The 20837-nt window shown below is 28.1% G+C and overlaps 1 protein-coding gene across 2 annotated transcripts in view; it reads left to right on the plus strand.

The window, feature by feature from the left end:
* Positions 1 to 20401, plus strand: part of LOC123293186 (LIM/homeobox protein Lhx9-like) — a 327991-nt gene extending 307590 nt beyond the window's left edge. For both annotated transcript variants that reach the window (XM_044873920.1, XM_044873919.1), the window contains exons 4-5: positions 12065 to 12215; positions 18900 to 20401. In XM_044873920.1, the coding sequence (XP_044729855.1) occupies positions 12065 to 12215; positions 18900 to 19109 (361 nt within the window). In that variant the 3' untranslated portion in view covers positions 19110 to 20401. The remainder of the gene's footprint in view (positions 1 to 12064; positions 12216 to 18899) is intronic.
* Positions 20402 to 20837: the final 436 nt, after the last annotated feature.

Below are 20837 nucleotides of genomic sequence, written 5' to 3' on the forward strand. Positions count from 1 at the left end.
AGTCAAATTAGTGGAAATGAAAATTTTAATAATTTAAATATAAAAGGGTTGTTTTCTGACGCCGAATTTCATTACCCATAAAATTGTAAAAGTAGACTTGATACCATAACGAAATTTGAAAGTTGAAGTTAAACATTCAAAGATTGTTGTCTGTCTCTTTTTTGAAATAAAAAAGTTTTATACGTAATTTCTATGGCGAAACCGTGAAATGACGTCACTTGTCGATATTTTCCTCTTTGTTAAATTAGGAGTTTAAAATTTTCATATTGTGCATATTTCTAAAGATTTTTAAAAACCAATTTCACTTTTCTATTCGTGAAGTGAAAATTCTTCATCTGAAGTGATAAAAAAATTAAGTCAACCTCCCCATTCCAAAAAAAATTATCTAGATGTTGGCGAAAACTGTTTCTAAACTGTTATTGATGAAATTTTATGTCTCTACTGTATACATAATATTTTTATACATTCAGTACATATACACCGTTCAACAAAATGATAATATACACTACTTTTAATAATTTTAATATTTATAACAGTTGGGATGATAAGTAAGTACCTTCATAGATAGGATATAGTAGTATGTATGATAGTAGAATAATTAAATGTTATTATAATTAAAATATAAAGTGTATATTCCTAATTAAGTTAAAATAGATTGTGGTGTAATTAACTATTATGTTATTAATTGGGAAAATGTGATTCGATTTACTAATATTGTCTTCCTTCAAATTATAAATAGAATATATATAGATGTAAATTCTGTTCGATAATAAATTTATAAAATATGTTATTCTAATTAAAAGTTTACTGTTATCTGTTTTCATCTTTCTAAAGGTTGAATATCTTAATTAAATGATATCTCTAGCTAATTTTTCTCATAATATCTACCCATATAGTTGAAATATTTGGAAGTCAGTGTTGGTAATAATTAAGATTCGACAAGCAAAGAATTTGCAACTAACTTATCTTAAGTCTAAACTTCTAAAGATTTTTATTAATTTAATTAAACACCTGCAAAGCGCAATCCCTGATAAAAATAAGTGAGTTTGAAACGCCTGCTTGCATTTTATGATCTGTCAAATAATGGCAAAATCGTTAACTAATTACATTTCGTTTGAAACCTTAGAAGGTTTTAGAGATGTTTCTTTGATTGGAGTGGTCTTTTTTATTATCTCGCCTGAATCTTAAATTGAAGTTTTAGTACTTACCATAGACAGTTTCACTCATTTAGTTAAATCATTGAAGAGCATGTAAATAAAAGTAACTTGAAAAGAAAATTTGTTGGGCCTTTTATTAGCTTAGCATGTATGTATTAGCTATGTCACGGAATCTTTGAACGTGATTTTCAATCACTTTAAAACCCCAGGTTAAATTAAACCGTTGCACACTTATCACGGACCTATAAAAATACAAAAAAGTAATAAGTTTGAATGAGTATTCCAATCAGGATCTTCAGGATTAACCATAAACAAAAAAAGCTTTGGTGGTGGAATCCCAGATAACATTTTTTAATATATAATAACAGTTCAAAAAAGTAAAAGAACATGCTTTTGTAGCTAACTGAACTAAAAAGTAGAAAATAATTTCTATTATTTAAAAAATAATAATGAGATATTAAGAATAAACATTTTATCGTAAAAAAGCGTGGTATGGGTATCGTAAAAACGCTATGGCTTTTATTTTACCAGTATCTGCCAATAAAATATTTATACTAATTCAAATCTAGCATCCCATGTTTTTTACGAGAAAATGATTTTTTTCCTAATCATACATTTTTTTTTTTTAATTTTAGAAATTATTATGTACTTCTTAGTTCAGCTAGTTACAAACGCGTGTTTTTTAAGTTTTTTTAAACTCTTATGTATTTCATAAAACAATATTTCTCAGGCTTTTCATATTAGGTACATAGATATGAACATTTTTTATTAATCGTCGCAAAAATTTGAATATTTTATACCGTGAAAGGTCTTTCACGTTTCACGTGTAATTTTACAAACGTCCCTGTGTAAAATCGTGGCCAGCTCAGCTATATTACATTACACTATTATTGATTATTTAACTAATTGTTTAAGCAAAAGTTTATACAATGAAATGTATTTATTTAAAATATATGCATAATATAACAACTAACCAATTCCACAAAATACAACCGATTCATTATTTGAATATCATTAGTGATTTTCTATATTATATACATATACAAATATAATCACATTTTACCCTCTGATACAACAAATAACATTAACATTACTTATCAACCCACCCACCTCCATCATACCCATCATCCAGGACCCTTCAACAATTGTATGTTTGTTCATGATCTCTGATGTGTTTGGTATTTTAATTTTGTAATATATATCATAATTAATAATTTATTTATTGAATGTATTAACAGGGTGCTTAGACTAGTACTTCATCCCTCTAAATTCAAAAACATGTCCTGTTCATTTTGAAACTTATCAAGTAATAAACTTAATCTCTTATCATTGTGAATTAATCATTTTTTTCAAAAACTTGTCAGAATATTCAAATATCTGAAACCATATATATGGAGACCAAGCATTTGATCTTGAAGGTCATCTTTAAGGGGAAAAGATGGTCTACTTTATAAATAAATAAAAATTTTTTACTACAGTTAAAGATTTTACATAAATCGGCTAATAAAGGAAAATGAAAGAAACCGCTTGCATTTTGTTAAAACCACATGGAATGTGTTTCTTAGGTGTCATATATCACCAGTAAGACATGAGTTAGTTGTGCAAATGTTTCTATTTGCTAATAAGCAATAAATTGTTAATTCAATGAAATGATCAAATTTAAAGTTCTCTTGAGAAATTAGTAAGCAGGCAACTTGTACGACATAACTGTTAAGTGTTTGTCAAATAATTGAAAACTATTGTACATGTATAACATTATTAATTTTGTAAGTCAACTTTAACTTTGATTATTTCATTGAATTAACAATTTATTGTTTATTTACGAATTGAAATATTTTTATCACAACTCATGCCTTACTAATGATATTTGACCCCTAAGAAACGCATTTCATGAGGTTTTTGCAAAATGCGAGCGATTTCTTTCATTTCCCTTTTTTGTATCATCTTTAATTATGCTATTGAGGTTTTTATTTAAGAAAACCAACTAAGATTTCTTAACAATCAAAATAATCAAGGTCAAATCCTCGCCCTCAAAATTATCACTTACACAATCCTTAAAAATTTTGATATCAGTTGATGTCAGTTTTCGATATATTATTGTATTGAATAGTTCTTCAACTGTATTAATACTTTGGGTACTTTGGGCAGAATGCAGGATCTATTTCTTTTACTTTCACTTTAAATTAATACTTCATCCTTTATAGAAAGAAAATCGAAAGTTTTTGACAAAAATCGATTAAAAATATCTGTTTTTTTGTTTTTTTTATCCAATTTTTGAAAAAAAAAAAAAAATTATATTGAGAAATACTCTAAATAACAAAAATCCCTATATATTATAAATGTGAAAGTAAGCATGTTTGTTTGTTTATTACGCCTTCACGGTGAAACTAGCGAATGATTTTTAATGAAACTGTACAGCAATATAGTTGATATATCATAATAGCACATGAAGTATAATTTATAGATATATAACAAAATAAATAAAAAAAATTAATTTGATTTGACATTTACTTTTTTTTAAATTTTTACAGAAATTTTTAATTTATGGTTCATAACGATGATTATAGATGGAGTAGGTTTATGATCATCTGACATTTTTAACCATAAATTAAAAAATTCCGTAAAAATTTAAAATAGTAAATGTCAAACAAATCATGGCCAACTATTATGATATCCTCAATGAATTATGACTATTTTACACTTAACATATTTGAAAATTTTGTATATTAAGAGAGGGTGGAGGCTCTAAAGCGGTGGTTTTGAGCCCAGTGAAGCGGGCGGGTATCAGTCTAGTAGTGTTTAGAAAACAAAAAACTAATTTTATTAGAAAAAATTTTTCTTGACTTTACTGTCAGTTTTTTCATAAACTATACGGTTTTCAAAAAAAAAAGTTAACCAAAAAAAGTTAACTTTTTAGTAAGGAAAATGTTTTTGAATTTAAAATTCTTCTATCTTTCGCCTCTATTATCGAATTTCAAACATATGCTATTTAAAAGAAAAACACTCTGTATATAAATAAACACATAATGATTAATTAATAAATTAATAATATGTGCATTGACCGATAATAAAATAAGTATGTAATATCAATTCGGATGGCCCTGTGTTTCGATAATCATAATTATACTGGATACAGGGTGTAGTCTTCAAAATATATTATTCTGTAATGGTTATAATTATTGTTTGACCCTACTATGCAAATAGGTTTAAGGGCTTCCAAAAATGTTCTGCTTAACTTTTGTTCGAATGTTCGATCGACGTTCTTTTAGAGGAAATTTGGCACATCGATAGTTTATAATCTGGATTAACAAATAGGATATTTTTATTTCACCCAATTCTGAAGTTTATCCAGACAGATACTATAATTTCCTGCCGCTTGAATTCTTTTAAATGGTTATAATTTAAAAATATTTTGACTGTTACACAGGCTGAAAGACGTTAAAAAATGTAAAATGTATAAAAAATGGCGAGCTAACATTATACCTATTATCTTCTTTATAATGTAGAACAAGCCTAATAATAATCATGTTGAATATAGCTACTTTAGTTTTACTGAACTCGCTGTATATTCTTTGTAATGGTACTCACTTCAATTAAATATTGTAATTATATTTATTATCGTTTAAAAACGTAAATGATTTTGTAAGTGTTTATTGTAAATATGTATTATTAGTATAATAAATTATTTATTACTCATTTTAATTACTATTACTTCCGTAGTTTACATTTATTTATTGTTTTAAAAATCGAACATAATCATACAATTACTGAGAATGATTATAAAAAATAAACAAAATTTTAAACGGACTAAAAAGTTTAAAATAATAAATAGCTATTAAAATACTTGTAAGATTGGAAACGAAACGTGAGTAGTGTCTGCTACCTTTTTGCGACGAGACGTCACTAGACAAGAGATCTTGTTTGTGTCAAGGAAACTCTTTAAGTATTAGTGAAACCTGATCTAAGTTCAAAAAAAAATTTACTAACCTTCACGAACATGAAGAATGCAAAGCTACAAAGTATAACTTATTACAAAAAATCTAAGCAATTTCATTGAAGTACTCTTTTTTAGAAAATGATGTTGTTTAATGAATCCAGAACAAAATCATTTGCTATTTATGTGTCAACACATAAGAGAAGTAAAATTTGATGAACTAAATGTAAATTGTATGCGTAGAATTTAATGGAAAAATTCATGTTTAGTACATTGAACTAACTAAATTTATATAAAATTTACAAAGTGTAACAGAAATAAAGACATAAGCAAATACGGTCCCAATTCTTCCTTAAGGAGATTGTATCGCTTGCGTGCAAGTAAATTGTGCATTTTTTTAAACTTAACACTGGCGACAAAAATATCTCCTTAATCCAAAAAAGAAGTATTTGACTTCTTCAAAATTAAAGTATAGTAAGAAAATATTGTCTCAAATGAAATTATTTACTTGTTGTCTGAAGTACAAATTTTCCCGTTAGTATTTTTTCTTTAGTTTATTATTTATTTGTCTAAAAATTTTACCATAACATATATATATTTTAGTGCAAAAACTGAATCCTGGTTAGATTATACTGGCTGTCCACGAAGGACACACTTAGGCTATAGCCCCCATTGTGATGCCATATATGTGTTTTACCACCTTTCCGCTGATAATTTCATTTATCGGTTCCTCAATTTCAGTGGCTAAGTGCACCTCCTTCATGCATATACCATGCACTACACCAGCCCATCACAATTATTATTTAAATTAATTTTGTTTCGACGGCGTGAATCGAATCCGCTACCCTAAGCATACCACAGACAGAATTGGTTACGCCTTAACCAACTAAGCTAATAGAGACGAATTAGAACACAGCTAGTGTAGGACTAAGTAGCTCCGTTTATTGAGTACCGTAACAACGAGGTTGTGGATGCATCAATATTTAATATTGAAAACAAAAAGCATTATATAGTCAAAAGTTTCAAAACACTCTTCTGCATCATCTTGTACATTAACCAAAAATTTTAATTAGTAAATATATATTTTATTCATAATAAAAACAAATTTAATTTACAAAAAAAATTTTTAAATACTCCACGGGTACGCATGGGTGTATGTATGTATGACATAACAGAACGCAACAAAATAAATATGTACCCCTTAATAAAATATAAATCCTCTCTCCTGCGTCCAACCGTACCCTGTACATAATGTTGTTTTTTTTTATTGTTATACATTATTTTTGTGTTTTAATTAAAATTTTTTTATTATTTAATTATGAGTGGAAAAACACTGTACATATAATAATAATATTATGAAGAAAAAAAAATGAGTGACAATTATGGAGGAGAGTGTTGTACCAGAAATAAAACTATAACCCAGAAGCCACATGTCCACCAATCGTTAGAGTTCTCCTTAACGTTTGATATTTATAGCTCATTTTAGGAGATAGCATCATCAAATGTATGCACTCTCTTCTAACGTTTACATTGTGTTAAAATTGAATTATGGCCTTACAAAAAAAACAAAATTGTTTTTCTTCTTTATAAATCCACATGAGCAATCATTTTTTCGGTTGTTTCTTTTTTGGAACATAACTTTATCTTCATATGAGTGGCTTTTTCATAAATAATAATATCTTTCAAGAATGAAGTTAAAATTACTGGAGGTACAACACATTACCCTTATAATATTATGAAGGAAAAAATGAGTGACAATTATTGTATAATTTAATAGGTTTTGTTGTTTTTTATTTTTAAAAAATTATTAAAAATACAAAAAACAAACAAAATAAAATAAAATATGTTTTAATTATTATATACATATATTTAGAATTTTATTATATAAAAAAAATTTTTTTCTGGTATAAAAATATAATTTTTTTAAATATTTATTTATGCATATCAAAATTGCTTAATTATTTGTATTAAAATAAAAGAGTTTATGTAAATTAATATATTTTAATATCCTCGAATAAAAATGTGGGGTTTATTTGGATACAGGAAGATTAAAATAACAATTGAAATGCATGAGAAAATAATAAGCTGGAGGAAATGATTGAATGCTCCAAAACTGTGTTGATTCACAAAAATTAACATGATTAAAGCGTTGAAAAAAGTATGTTACAAAGAATGCAAAAATTTTGGTTATCTTTCTATCTTTTGAAGAAAATTGCACTTAAGGTTTCATTAATCAGAGTTTCTCAAAAGAGGTAATATTTTCTCAAAAAATCATGATAAATTTTTAATGACAAAAATAGATATTATTTCTCTTCGGTCGATAATCGTCTTGACAAAATACATGCAACATAGTTGGTTTTTAACCAAAAATTTTATAAAACTAATTGATCTCTTGGAGGATTGGACAAGATTAAAACTAAATTGTATGCCAAAAACGAATTATTTTAAGTAAATAAATAAGTGATAATCGTGGATTTTTCAATTAATTGAGGCTTAATTAATAGACCGTGGATGCTTTGTTAAATGATTAATACTTACCTGAAACTTCGTGAGTGGCTCTATTTTGGCAAGTCTACCAAACTTCTCCCTACGACTTTTTTCGAAAGTGCTACGTTTTCAAATACATAAGAACGTCATAATTTAGCTATCGATCTGAAAAAACGCAGCATTGAATTTATCGAACACTATGATCAGTTGATAACATTAATAAATATTAAACAATAAAATATAGTGTCCGATAAAAATACTGCACCGATGAGCTTGTATACCACCTCGAGCATGCCGTACTTATTTTTGTTTTTGAATACATACATGGTTCACTTTTACTGAATTGCTTCATAATTATTAATGTTATCAAGTGGTCATAGTGTCCGACAAATTCTATGCCACAATTCTTAGACAGATAACTTAAATATTTCGTTATTATGCTCATTTGAAAATGCAGCACTTTCAAATAAAGTCGTATAGAGAAGTTTGATAGACTTGCAAAAGGGGAGCCACTCGCAAAGTTTCAAGTATGCATTAATCATTTAATAAAAACACCCTTTCTGCCTAAACAGTATTTAATGGATGCAGTTTAATTACAAATTTTCGTTGACAATCAAATCATTTTCTATGAAAAATAAAAGATGTATTAATAAAATTCGAATAAAATAAAATAAATAAATATTTGAACTAATGATTTAATCGTTGAAACTGAACTTTCTCGGTTTAAATCTTTCCTTTTTATGTATATTTATATTCAAATTAAAAATAGCCCAACCTTTATATCGTATTTTAATAATAGATGTCCACAATCCATACCGAAATAAAACAGAAAAAAAAACGTATTTCCAAAGCATATATACTACTAAATCGTTTTATAACTTTTGTGAAAATGTCATCCATTAAAAAAAAGTATATTTAATACTTACCCTTTTTTTCCTTGCATATAGGTGATTCAAAAATACTTTTATATACTGATTTCAGATCAGTATATATAAGGTGTAGACATATGTAAAGTCCGAAAAATAGATCGGGACTCTAAAACATACCACGATAATCTAGATTCACGCTTATTTCGAAATATAACGTGTTAACGATACTTTTGTTTGAAACAAACAGTCAAGACTATATAATTTGAAATAAAATTGATTAATTATCAGAATAAGTATTAGATTCCGGAATTTTTTTAAATTCCATTCAAATGGAAAGGTCAATGGACTAACCCACACGCCATAAACACTTTCAGTTTTGTATTTCAATAAATGATGAGATTTAAGAAACAAATTCAAACTTTTTGTTTTTGAAGTGAACGAGAATCAACAATATTAGAGTTTACATGGGTTTCGTACACCAAAAGGTGTCAGGAACTTATGTCGCACAATCTTTAATTTGTTCCTTATTTGTGGCGTTTTGTTTATGCCTGTCTAAAATCATAAGGAGTGTTTCGAGCATGTGTTATAATTTTTATGTATTGGCAAGCTATAAAAAATGTGTTAAACGCTTCTTACCTCCGATCCACATTCTCGCAGACTATCCTCGCCGAGTATATTCGTCAAAGTTGGCCAAAGTAAAGTACTCACTACCATACTCTCCTCTTACTTCACAAATAACTCATTGCTATACCTGACATACAGGTGGTGGCAGATGCTACGGTAGTTCTCGGTGCTTCTAGCCTGTACTCGCCTGAGTGCCTCGTGAATAAAAATCCTCTTTTTTTTAGCGAAGTCAGACAAGGCGAGATACTCAAGTATTACATACTCATTCTTTGAGCTACTTCGAAAAAGCAAGGCATATATTTCTATGAACTTCATTGTTCTATGAAACATATATTTCATTGTTCATTTGCTGCAGGTTTTGTAGAAATATTTTTAAATCATCCTTTGCATATAATTTTTATCTAACTCACGAAATGAACAACCCTTGAATTGATTTTTAATGCGAATCATTTAAAATAAACTGTATAAAATGCTTTTTGTCGTTATATGGGAAAAAAATACAACCCAATTCAATTCCATGCTTCTCAGTTTGAATGTAGTATTAATATACAGTGTGTCTAATGATGATGGTGTGCTTCTGTTCGGACTTCTTTCTGACTTTGAAATGTATAATAAGTTGCTTAAGCTTTATGCTATAACTTTCTTCTTTCTTTATTCAGTAGCAATAAATCTTCTGCGTTTTCATAGTATCAATAGTATATAAATTTAGTATCTTTTTCAACACTAATTTGTACCAAAACTAATAAATTCTCGATTTAATCAAAATTTGAAATTTAAAAGCCAAAGCTTATAAACGAATAATGTTAGCTGCACGAAATCATTTACTGGAGATCATAAATTTTTTTCAATTTTGTTTACAAACCCTTTTTAGAATTGTTTTAAAACAGAAATTTTGGTTTTTGGAAATGTTTCGATAAGAATAAGTATAAAATAGAAATAAACACCATAAGCAAAGTTGTTATAAATAAATAAATTTTAATTATTAATAAGTTGTTTTGCAATGGTTTGTAAATCGGTATTGGTATCAGATGATCTGTATAGCGATATTGGTCAATACACAACCTTTTATTTCAAACGTTTCTGTATCCTTCAGATTTATTAACCTTATTCCCTTATATTGATGAGTCTTAATGAGCATTTACTTGACCCATCTTCTCAAACACCCGGTATAAAATAATTATAATTTCAAAATACCCATCATGTGTGCAGATTAGCGTTATATAATTATAACTCTGGTCTACCCATTTTTAATTGTCACTGATTAATTTTAATTTTTGCAATGTTTTTGTTCTGATTTTAATAACATTTCTACCTCCCACTCTAACATTGTTGGATTTTATTTAATTGAAATGTATACAGAACGTCCTCCAAAATTTAGTATAAGATCGATACGTACATACTTAATAATCTAATGCAGATACCGTTTTTTCCTTTTTAAATTTCTCAGCGATAATTCAATGATTTACAATGAAGAACAATTAATGGAAATATGTTTCTGACTCTCAATAGTATAACTATAATTATCGTATCGAATTTATCAAAATGCGGCTTTTTTAGTTTTATTAAAAGGGTAGTGATTATATTGGCATTTAATTTTAATAGTCAGTTTTGAATTCTTCTTGTTTAAGGGGTTACATCCAGTTGCGATCGCAAAAAACACGTTCTTTTTTTTTGGGAAGACCATTTAATTTACATAAATATAAAAACGTATACATATAGGATATTTCTTTAATTTTAAGATCCCGTTGTCCGATTTCAAAATTTTTTCATCCAGTATGAAGTCCTCCTGTAGGCGATTTTCTGGAGTTCCTTCTAAAAAGGTGTCCGGTGGTGAGCACCATATCTTTGGTTTGGATTATTCAAAATAAACAAAACTACAAAGTTTCTTTAATCGACAGATGAATACAGGTATTAATCGAAGCAATATTAAAAATTATGATTTTTGAGAAAATGGCGGCTTCCGATTCAAAATTCTACAAAAAACTTGCAAATTGAAATTGTTCTAAAATATCGAAAAATTTTCAAAAATCGTATTCTTTCCATTAATACCTTGGGCAAATTTATAATAAGATTGTGTAAAGCTTCAAAATTGATCGGTCGAGCTGTTTCGGAGAAATCTTGCTCACCGAATTTTAAAACGCTGTTTCGAGAAAAACGCGCTTAAAGTTTCCAAAAACGGTTAGTCTCAGTTAAAATTTTTGTTTTTGGTGAGTTTATCTTCGTGAATATTTTTCGGATCATCTTGAAATTTTCAGAGCATATACTTAAATCAATTTTCCTAACGGTAATTAAAAAAAAAAACGATTCTTTGAAAATTCCAACTGAATATAACCTTTTAATATTATTAATGTTTTCTGATAAAATATATCAAAGCAATAAGTGTACATTTTTCATTATTAGGAATTTAAAATTTATTTTATGAATTGAATTTATATTAGGTTTTTGGTAGTACATACTATATTATAATAAATAATTTTATTATGACTACAAGTTTTTTATTTGATCTCAAAATTTTTCGAACTTTGCGTTCATTCTCAAGAGATTCAATCTAATTTATAAACAAATTTTGTATAAATAAGACTGAATCTCTTGAGAATGAACGCAAGTTAGAAAAATTTTGAGATCTAATAAAAAAACTTGTAGTCATACACTAATAATAAAATTATTTTTTATTATTTTAATTATTTATTATTTTCTTATTTTTTTAAATCTATTTTTTAATAACAAGTAATTTTTAAATTATATTTCCAAAACAGCGATAGATTTTTTAGAATGAGTCATCCTGTTTCAACATGTATGCGTTTTATTATTTTCACAATTATCATCATATTTTCATCTTTTTCAATGAACAAAGGTTATATTTATTTATTAAAAAGCATCGCTACTGTAACGTTCAACCTATTGTTTATGCATAGTAGTATGCAATATAGAAGCAATGATGAATAATAATAATTATACAAAAAAAACCTAATATTATTTTTATTTTGTTACAGATTCTGTGTTGGTGATCGCTTTTATTTATGTGAAAATAAAATATTATGTGAATATGATTATGAAGAACGTTTGGTATTCGCAAATATGGCATATAATCCATCAAGTTTGGCGCATATTAAAAGGCAAGCTAGTCAAACACATATACCACCAGTAAGTTTAAAATAACATAACATTTAGATGTTCAAAATTTAGTATAATTTACAAAGATCAGTTGATAAAAATTTGTAGATCCTGTATTATTATTAATTTCCTTTTCGACTGATAATGAGAATAATCAAAAAACGTTCGAGTAGCAAATCGTTTTTCGGATTCTTCGAAATATTTTTTAGGTTTTCCCGCTGAAGCATTAAATTTATTAAAAAATTGTCTTAAACTTAGAATTGAACATTTTTCCACGATTTACTTATGCTAACACCATTATTATCAAAAGGCAAGATTCAAAAACGAAAAATGTATCTACTTTCGATACCCTTTATACTAAATTTTACCTTAAAGGCTGAAGTTATTTCGCTTTAGTTAATAGGTTAGGTTAGGTTAGGTTATATTGGCTGTCCGCGAAGGACACACTTAGGTTATAGAGCCCATTAGTTAATAACACATGATTTGAAATCATATATAAAGATTAATGAAAAACTATCTGATAATATTCCCCAAATATTGTTTCACAACTCCAGATGAGTATTTGTACCTATTTAAAATATGCAAATTTTACTTCAACGTAAAAATTTGTTGTGAATGGTTGATAATTATTGAACGCGGGCCTATAATACCTAGACTATTTCGTTGAAGGGAATTTGTTCTCCTGAAATTCCGTCGAAGAATCGACGATTTGGTTGGCTGTGGCATTTGAAATGAATTACATGGTAAAATCTTATATTGAAAAACGATAAACAGGCAGTATAGCTCTACGAATACAATGTGAGAATATCGTGAGGTTCGCTGGCAAATTGGCAAGTTCTCTGTAAGCGGAGGATAAGAAGGGACTCGAAAATATGCGAAAAAATGAGGCCTGTTACTATACAGAAGTACTGGCTCACAAAGGATTTGAATCGTTTTTGTTTTTGAGTGCGAACCTTATCTATGCAAAATTCTTTGTCTGAAGTTAGCATAGGAACTTTGAATAGAAATGGGCCTCTCACATTTACCAACTCCTGCGTTCATTTAACATAGTTTCACTCATACCTATATCTTTAATTAAATTTTGTTGTTTCTTCAAATTTTTGAAATGCAATTTAACAAGTTCACAGGTGTGAAAATGAAATTCGATTGTTATTCACAATAGTAATATATCGTAGAATATTATTAAATGTAACAAATTTCAAACTTACTGTTAGACTTCCAAAACCGACATTGGTCAATAATCGTTCTAAAACACTTATTGAACGAACTATGAGAAGGCAGGCTGGGCTGTTGAACTCTTCTTAAAACATGAATGAGTTTTCCTTCTCTCTAAGGATCTTTCACGTTTTCATAAATAACGAAGTTATACCTAGATATGTTTTAAGGTGTTTGAGCCCAAACTACAAATAGTATATCTCCGAAGTGCTAAACCACCCTTTAATGAGATCATGCTGGAAGGTAAATCAGATTAAAAAAAAATGTTTTGGGGAAAAATTGTTCGTATAAGAGAATATCTTATAGATAACTTAAATTGGACTTTTACTGATTAGATGAAAAGATCGAACACTTTTTCTTAACTTCTATTTTTTGTACGAAACATTTTTCTGGAATATGAAGAAATTCGTAGTAATTGAATTTTAAAGTAAACATGAGCATCCCTAAATATTTCCAAGCACTGTTTAATGAAGTCCGGTAATGAATTGTAACAATAATTTAAAATTTGGACCCAAATAAAAGTTTTGATATATTTTATTATTTTTACATTCAATTTCTTTATTTATTCCGAAAAAATGATTCTAACAAAAATTGTTAGTAAACATTTAACCTTCCTTCCTTGAAACATTTATCTGGCATATTTTAAAAGAAAAGTATCATTTAAGGTTGGCTGAGGACTTCTGGAACATTATATCTTAATATATATATTTCTTGTGTGTGTGTGTATGTAATTGAACTCCTCCTAGACGGCTGGACCGATTTTGATGAAATTTTTTGTGTGTGTTCGTGGAGATTCGAGAATGGTTTAGATTTACAATTTGGTCCAGTACAACTGTTTTTGAGGGCTCCGTACCAAAAAAATGAAATTTCATTAAATGGTGGGAGCGCATATAAATCATATCACATTATGTATACTATGTGTACTATGTATTTTTAATAGTATTCAGGTATTGTCAATAGGCATTTATTAGAGCCATATGCGAGCGCAGTGAGCTCTACTATCAAAGGTCAGGCCAAAGGTCGAAGGTCAGGCCACTCCAATAAATAGGAGTTAAATTGGGGTTTAGCGGGATGGGTTTAGCGGACAGGCTAAACGTAGTATAGGTATTCATGAATTGGAGTTACGTTTTTACGGGACAACGTCCGCCGGGGCCGCTAGTATATATATAAAACATTGAACGAGCAATTTCGGTGTTGCCGCTTAACATATATAATATCTACATAGGTAAAATTATCTGTAACTCTAAATATCCTACCCTAACATAGGTATACAATAGTAATATCAACTTATCTTGGTAGTTATCGATGTTTAACATAATTATGGTGTTTGTATATATGTGTGTTGTGTTTTGTTATTTTAATTGCAATTGTAAATTATTATGTAATGTGAATACCTATATCAACCGAATGACTGTAAATAAAAGTTAGTACACTATTTATAAAGAGCGGATTCAAATATTGTCATAAGTACCCTCACAAGATGAACATAAAAAGATATAGTACAGTAAAAAATGATACAAAAATCGGTTAATAAAGGAAAATGAAAAAACTGCTCGCATTGCTAAGACCTCATGGAATGTGCTTCTTAGGTGTCAAATATCATTAAAATGGCATGAGTTAGTGACGCAAATGTTTCTATTTGTGAATAAGCAATAGATATTTAACGATCAATGTTTAAGTTCACTTAAAGAATTAGTAATTAAGCAACTTGTATGACGTACATGTTAAGTGTTTGTCAAATAATCGAAATTTATTGCACATCTATAACGTATACGTAGTTCAATTTGCATATTTATTAATTTTGTAAGTCAATTTAACATTAACCGTTCCATTGAATTAACAATCTATTGTTTATCAACTAATAGAAACATTTGCGCCACTAACTCATGCGTTACTACTGATATTTTACACCTAAGAAAATCATTCCATGAGATTTTAGCAAAATGCGAGTAATTTATTTCATTTTCCTTTATTATTCTTTAGAAAGTAGTTTACGTGATTCTAGACACGTATATGTCCGAAATTGCTCGCAACAAGTCTAAAATTTGTGTAGATGCAATCTTCGGCCAACCCAAAAATACTGAACTAGCGATAATAACCTACTTATAAAAATTTTTGTTGAGGAATTAGTTTCTCTAAGCATAGTTAAAACAATTAGGATTCGATACCAAATCAAAACCATATCGTTTGAAACTCAATTAACATTTTCTTAATTTTTGTGATAGTTTTTTCCCCCAAAACTACACTAGACAAAACCAACATACGATATTATTTTTAGCCTCCAACACAGAAAAACTAGCAGTTTAACGTGTGCATGCTTTATGTATCTATGTTTCTTTCTGAGACATCGTAGCACCTAAACAAATGAACCGATTTTTATTTAGTGTTTTTATTTATTTATTTTTTATTTTTTTATTTATTTTATGAGTCTTGATCCAGACTATTCTTAGCTACGTTTCTAGGAAATTTGTTCAGCTTGGAGAATATCCCATGGAAAAAAGACGTGTTAAGGAACTTGCTCATCTGTAGCTAGTCCCTCCAAATTGGGATAGATCGTTAAAATTTGTTTATACGATCAGAAGGTACTAAGAAGTGTCTATTGGAGCTGTTGATTTTACCTTTTCTTCACCTCTTTTCATATCGAAGCATAAAGTTTTCTGAAATTTTTAATTATTTGCTCAATCCTTGAGTCAAACAGACATAGGTTTCAGCAAAAAAATCCGCTCTCTATGAATATATTTTATTAGTAATCGTACAGAGTTCGAAGTATTTACTCATATGTTAAAGTATTATTATGATTATTATTATTGTTAATAGTGAATTTTAGTATATAGCTAGCTACAGCTAAAACTAACTACCAGCCATACAGTGACTATTAGTAAATACTACAAGCAGTATATATTCATATACATTTAGTAACATTAGTTAGTAATTCACAGTAGAACAATTGTAAATATAACTATTAATTATTTATTATTATTATTAAATGAATAAATATCCCAAGTGCATTTGTACCATACATACAAAACTCAAACTATTAGGTCTAGAGCCAGGTGTAGTATTTGAGAATCATTTAAGTTCATGCCTATATCTGACAAAACTCGGCTAGTTCATTCGTTTTCACATTCGCATTGTATTTTATTTTCTTCTCTTATTTTTCATATCATAATCGTGAAAATTTGTGAACATATGTAGATGTTTGTTACGCTTCCACACAAAACTACGGAATGAATTTTGATGAAACTTCATAGTATCGTAAGCTACACATCAAAATATGACATAGGGCCTAACAAATCTCGCTACGATAATGAAGGCTGGAGATATAACGATCAAAACAAATATTATTACAATACGAAGATATTATTAAACCATTATGCTTATGTATTCCAAATTAATGACTACACTAAATTAACCTTACTGAAGACCGTCTAATTATCCAAGAGATGATAGTAAAGTTGTTGTTTTGGGCGAGCTCAGCGAGGGAAAGTGTGCTGAGGGATACCATGTGGTGTATTGTCTTCAAAGTTAGAATTGTCTATTTTCTGATCCTAAAAAAACTAAAGTGAAATTTTCAAGGTGTCGACCTACGGGTATCGTCGGAATATATTATTTTTGATTAACTTTTCTCCTTATCTATTGCCTGCAATGTATATTCATCAATTTTAAGCTTTTTAATTTTATGCTATTAAAAATTTTCAAGAGCCATTGAAAGAGAAGTCGTGACATTGAAACTTTTCTTAGAGGAAATATCTTTTAAACAAGCCTGTGAAAGTAGTTGTTTCCCGAAACTATTGTCAATCACTGCGCTTGGCCCTGGATCTATAAAAGCGCTAACTACTAAATAAAAGCTATAATATGCTCTATAAAATAGTTTAAATTCATTATTATTTATTATTATTAAATTAAAATTTAATTTATATTCCTTTAATTAATTTTTGAGAAAATATTACTTATATACACATTTATACATTCATATAATATGTTTTGTATATTAGGTTGCATATTATACAACAACATATGTGTGTCTAAAGCTTGTTTTAGCTCGAATAATGCCCCTCACTTTGTAACAAGAATGTATAGGCAACAATAGCGCAATGTTAGGTATTTACATGTACTATAAATTTCAATAAAATCGAACGAATATGAAACGAAAATAAAACACCATATAGAAATAAAGTACCACGGTCATGACCACTAACTTCTCTAAGACCATAGATGGCCAACTACGTTTATTGTTTATCAAACAATTGATTTTATTTTGGCTAGAGTAAATAAATTACTTAATTTTATTCGTTCTGAAAGTTTATTAGGAATTATTAAAAATATTCTACTTTTTAATTATTTTTAATTGTTTTTTTTTTTAAGCTTCATTTTGTTTTCTATAATTATATTTCTGTTTAGTCAATATTTAATGTAAATATGATTTATTTTTTATATGAAAAAATATTTTTAACAGTAAACAAAGTACGGTTTATTATAATGAAATATATATATTATATATAGGCCGATAAATAACAGATAAAAAATGAATATTGAGAATCTTAGACCCAATTTCTTTAAATAGCTTTTTATCCGATAAGGCTATTTAAACATTGCACATTAACCTCCAGATTTTAACATTAGCTTGAAGTTTAACTTCTATTAATTTGAAAATATTATTTTTAGAAACTATTTTATTAATTTGTTTATTTATTTAATTGTTAACGTAATAAACACATGATGCGTATGCTAAAATACAAAAATTTATCTCTTATACAATGAGTTTCACAACTTAATTGATTCAATTTTTGGAAACCGGAGTTAAATTAGGATGGATTTTATTTGATAGCTAATTTAAAAAGTCTGTCTGTAAAAATATTTAAATTCAATATTAGCTGACCCGGCGAACTTCGTACCGCTTAACAGTCGAGATGTTTACATTTCAATTGACATTTTCGAGATTTTCACTTTGCAACACATTCAGCGATTCATTTTTATATCATAGATTTACCAGTCTCCAACTATGGTACGCTTTAGAACTAAATTTGGTTAGTCACAATTTCAGTTAGTTACTTACTTATACTTTTGTTCGGATTTATTTTTATGAATTGGTGTGTACCGAATATTATATATATCAAAGTGCCGTAATAATAATAATATATTAGTTGTAATATTTACTTTATGGTCGTTTAGTTTTGGCGTTTAGTTACTTCATAAATTTTGTGGATAAGATTATTATTCATATCCAACTTATTTTATTTATTTATTATTTCTTGTGTTCGTATATTTTTGTTTTAATTTTTGTAACAACGGAGTTCAAATAAAATCGAACTCAAGAAAATTTGAATTAAGGATCAATAAGGATCAATTCTCAGATTCTCGCGGATTCTATGGTCGTTCATTGTCGTTGTTCATAAGAGCCAGTTATTGTTTTCGTATTTTGTTTTTGTACTTTTGTATACCAAAAAGTTGATAAACATTTAAACAGTATTTTAATGTTTGTTCTCTTTTTAATTACAGCCCATTGGATCAGTCCCACAACACTTGATGAACGGGCATAATCGAAATGGCCCTGGTGGCGGTGGAGGTGGTGGTATACCTACAAATAATGGTGATATGAACAATAATATGTCATCCACACAAACATCATCACAATCCTTACAACAAAATCTGGGTGGACAATTTGGTTCTGCTGGTCATATGAAACCTGCATTGGGTGCAACTAGCTGAGATGCTATGATGCATTCATCATCAAATATGATGATGTCATCACCTGCAGTAACACAACAATTATCGTGTCATACAAATAGTCATCGATAAAAGATCTAAATAATTAAAAAAAATTACTCGCGTTTAAAACATCGATTTAAAAAAAAAAACAAGTCTTTAAAACAAAAAAAAAACGAAGGCAGTGCAATAAAATTTTGTTATAAATTAAAAAGATGTGCGCCGGTCATGAATCTGGAGTGTACATATAAATCACAAAGCAAAAATAGTACTGTGGACTTAAAGATTCATAGAAAAGAATTGCATATCCCTAAAATTTGAGCTTTTGTAGCCTAGAAATCTCGAAAAACAAGCCTCTAAGTTCAAGATTCATTAAAACCAGATCTTATAAGAAGATTTTATTTTTTAATTTATTTAAATGAAAAATAGAAACTTATTTCGTATCTGTACTTACATCTTGCGAAAACTATTGAAGATATCGAGATGATTTTTTCGATTATTTATTGACTGATCATGTTATTTTAGGAATTTTTATTAAGTATCGTACCTCCTCTGATTTTGATGAAAAATAATCTAGGTGAAAGTTTTCATATCGAAGAGGAAAATCTTGGGGTAGCCGTGGTCAACTTTAAAAATCAACTCATGTTGAAAATCGAATACATTTGACAGAAATTGAAGTTCTTTCTACAAATGTTTTGTTAATAGATTTTTGTGAAATTTAGCCAGTCTCTCATTCTCTTCATTCGAGTTTTCCTCTCTCTTTTACCAAATTATCCGATATCAAAGGGGGCTAAGATACTTGTGGAAGTGTCCATATATTTAATCGATATTTGACCATATAATGAATCTGTGGCAAACCAATCATTCCTCAGACATTCTACTCCAAAATTTGCTCGTGTCTATAATAATAATCAATAGGCCAGAAAGTAAGTAAAAAATATTTTCTGACCCAAAGAGTGCCAGTCTTGCAGTTAAACTAAGCGAAGCGATTGAACATCAGGTTGACATAAATATAACTCATACTGAAAGACTCTTGGTTGTGTAGGTAGAATTTACAATATGTATATCATGAGAAAGTCAAATAATATAACGAAACGTTGCTAATTTAGTGAACTACGAAACAAAGTGGGATTCCTGTAAATACTTACAACATGAGTACGACCAGAATAACGAAATCCATAATATACAAACCACCAATGAAGTACAATTCAAACTACTAAAACAAGAGTGGTCAAGGGATATGCATTGAACACAAAAATGTGTAATTTAAAAATTAAAATTGTAAAAAAAATTGTTTTTCTTTTCTTATTGTAAATAAATTTTTATTCATTGTTATAAAACACTTAAAGTTAAACGAATCGTTGAAACAGAACAGAGAAAGACAATCGTTAAATAAATACAAAAAATAGAAAAAAAAAAAATTATAAATTATAATTTAAAAAAAAAATGTATACAAAAATAAAAAAAATAAATAAAATAAAAAAACATTGTTAATATTTAAATATAAGATAAAAATATACAATTAATTGATTTTGAATTAATTAATTAATTAATTAAAACAACAAATATTCAATTTACTTGTAGTTTAAACATTACAAAATAAAATAGATCTATGGCCAGGCGTATTATTTTAGAACGGTTGAAAAATTATCAAGGCTGTTATCAGGTCCTACGATTTTATTCTATATTCATAGCAGCATTAAAAATGACGAATATTCATTCAGGACTGGA

The sequence above is a fragment of the Chrysoperla carnea genome, chromosome 2, assembly GCF_905475395.1.
Source record: "Chrysoperla carnea chromosome 2, inChrCarn1.1, whole genome shotgun sequence".
Lineage (NCBI taxonomy): Eukaryota > Metazoa > Arthropoda > Insecta > Neuroptera > Chrysopidae > Chrysoperla > Chrysoperla carnea.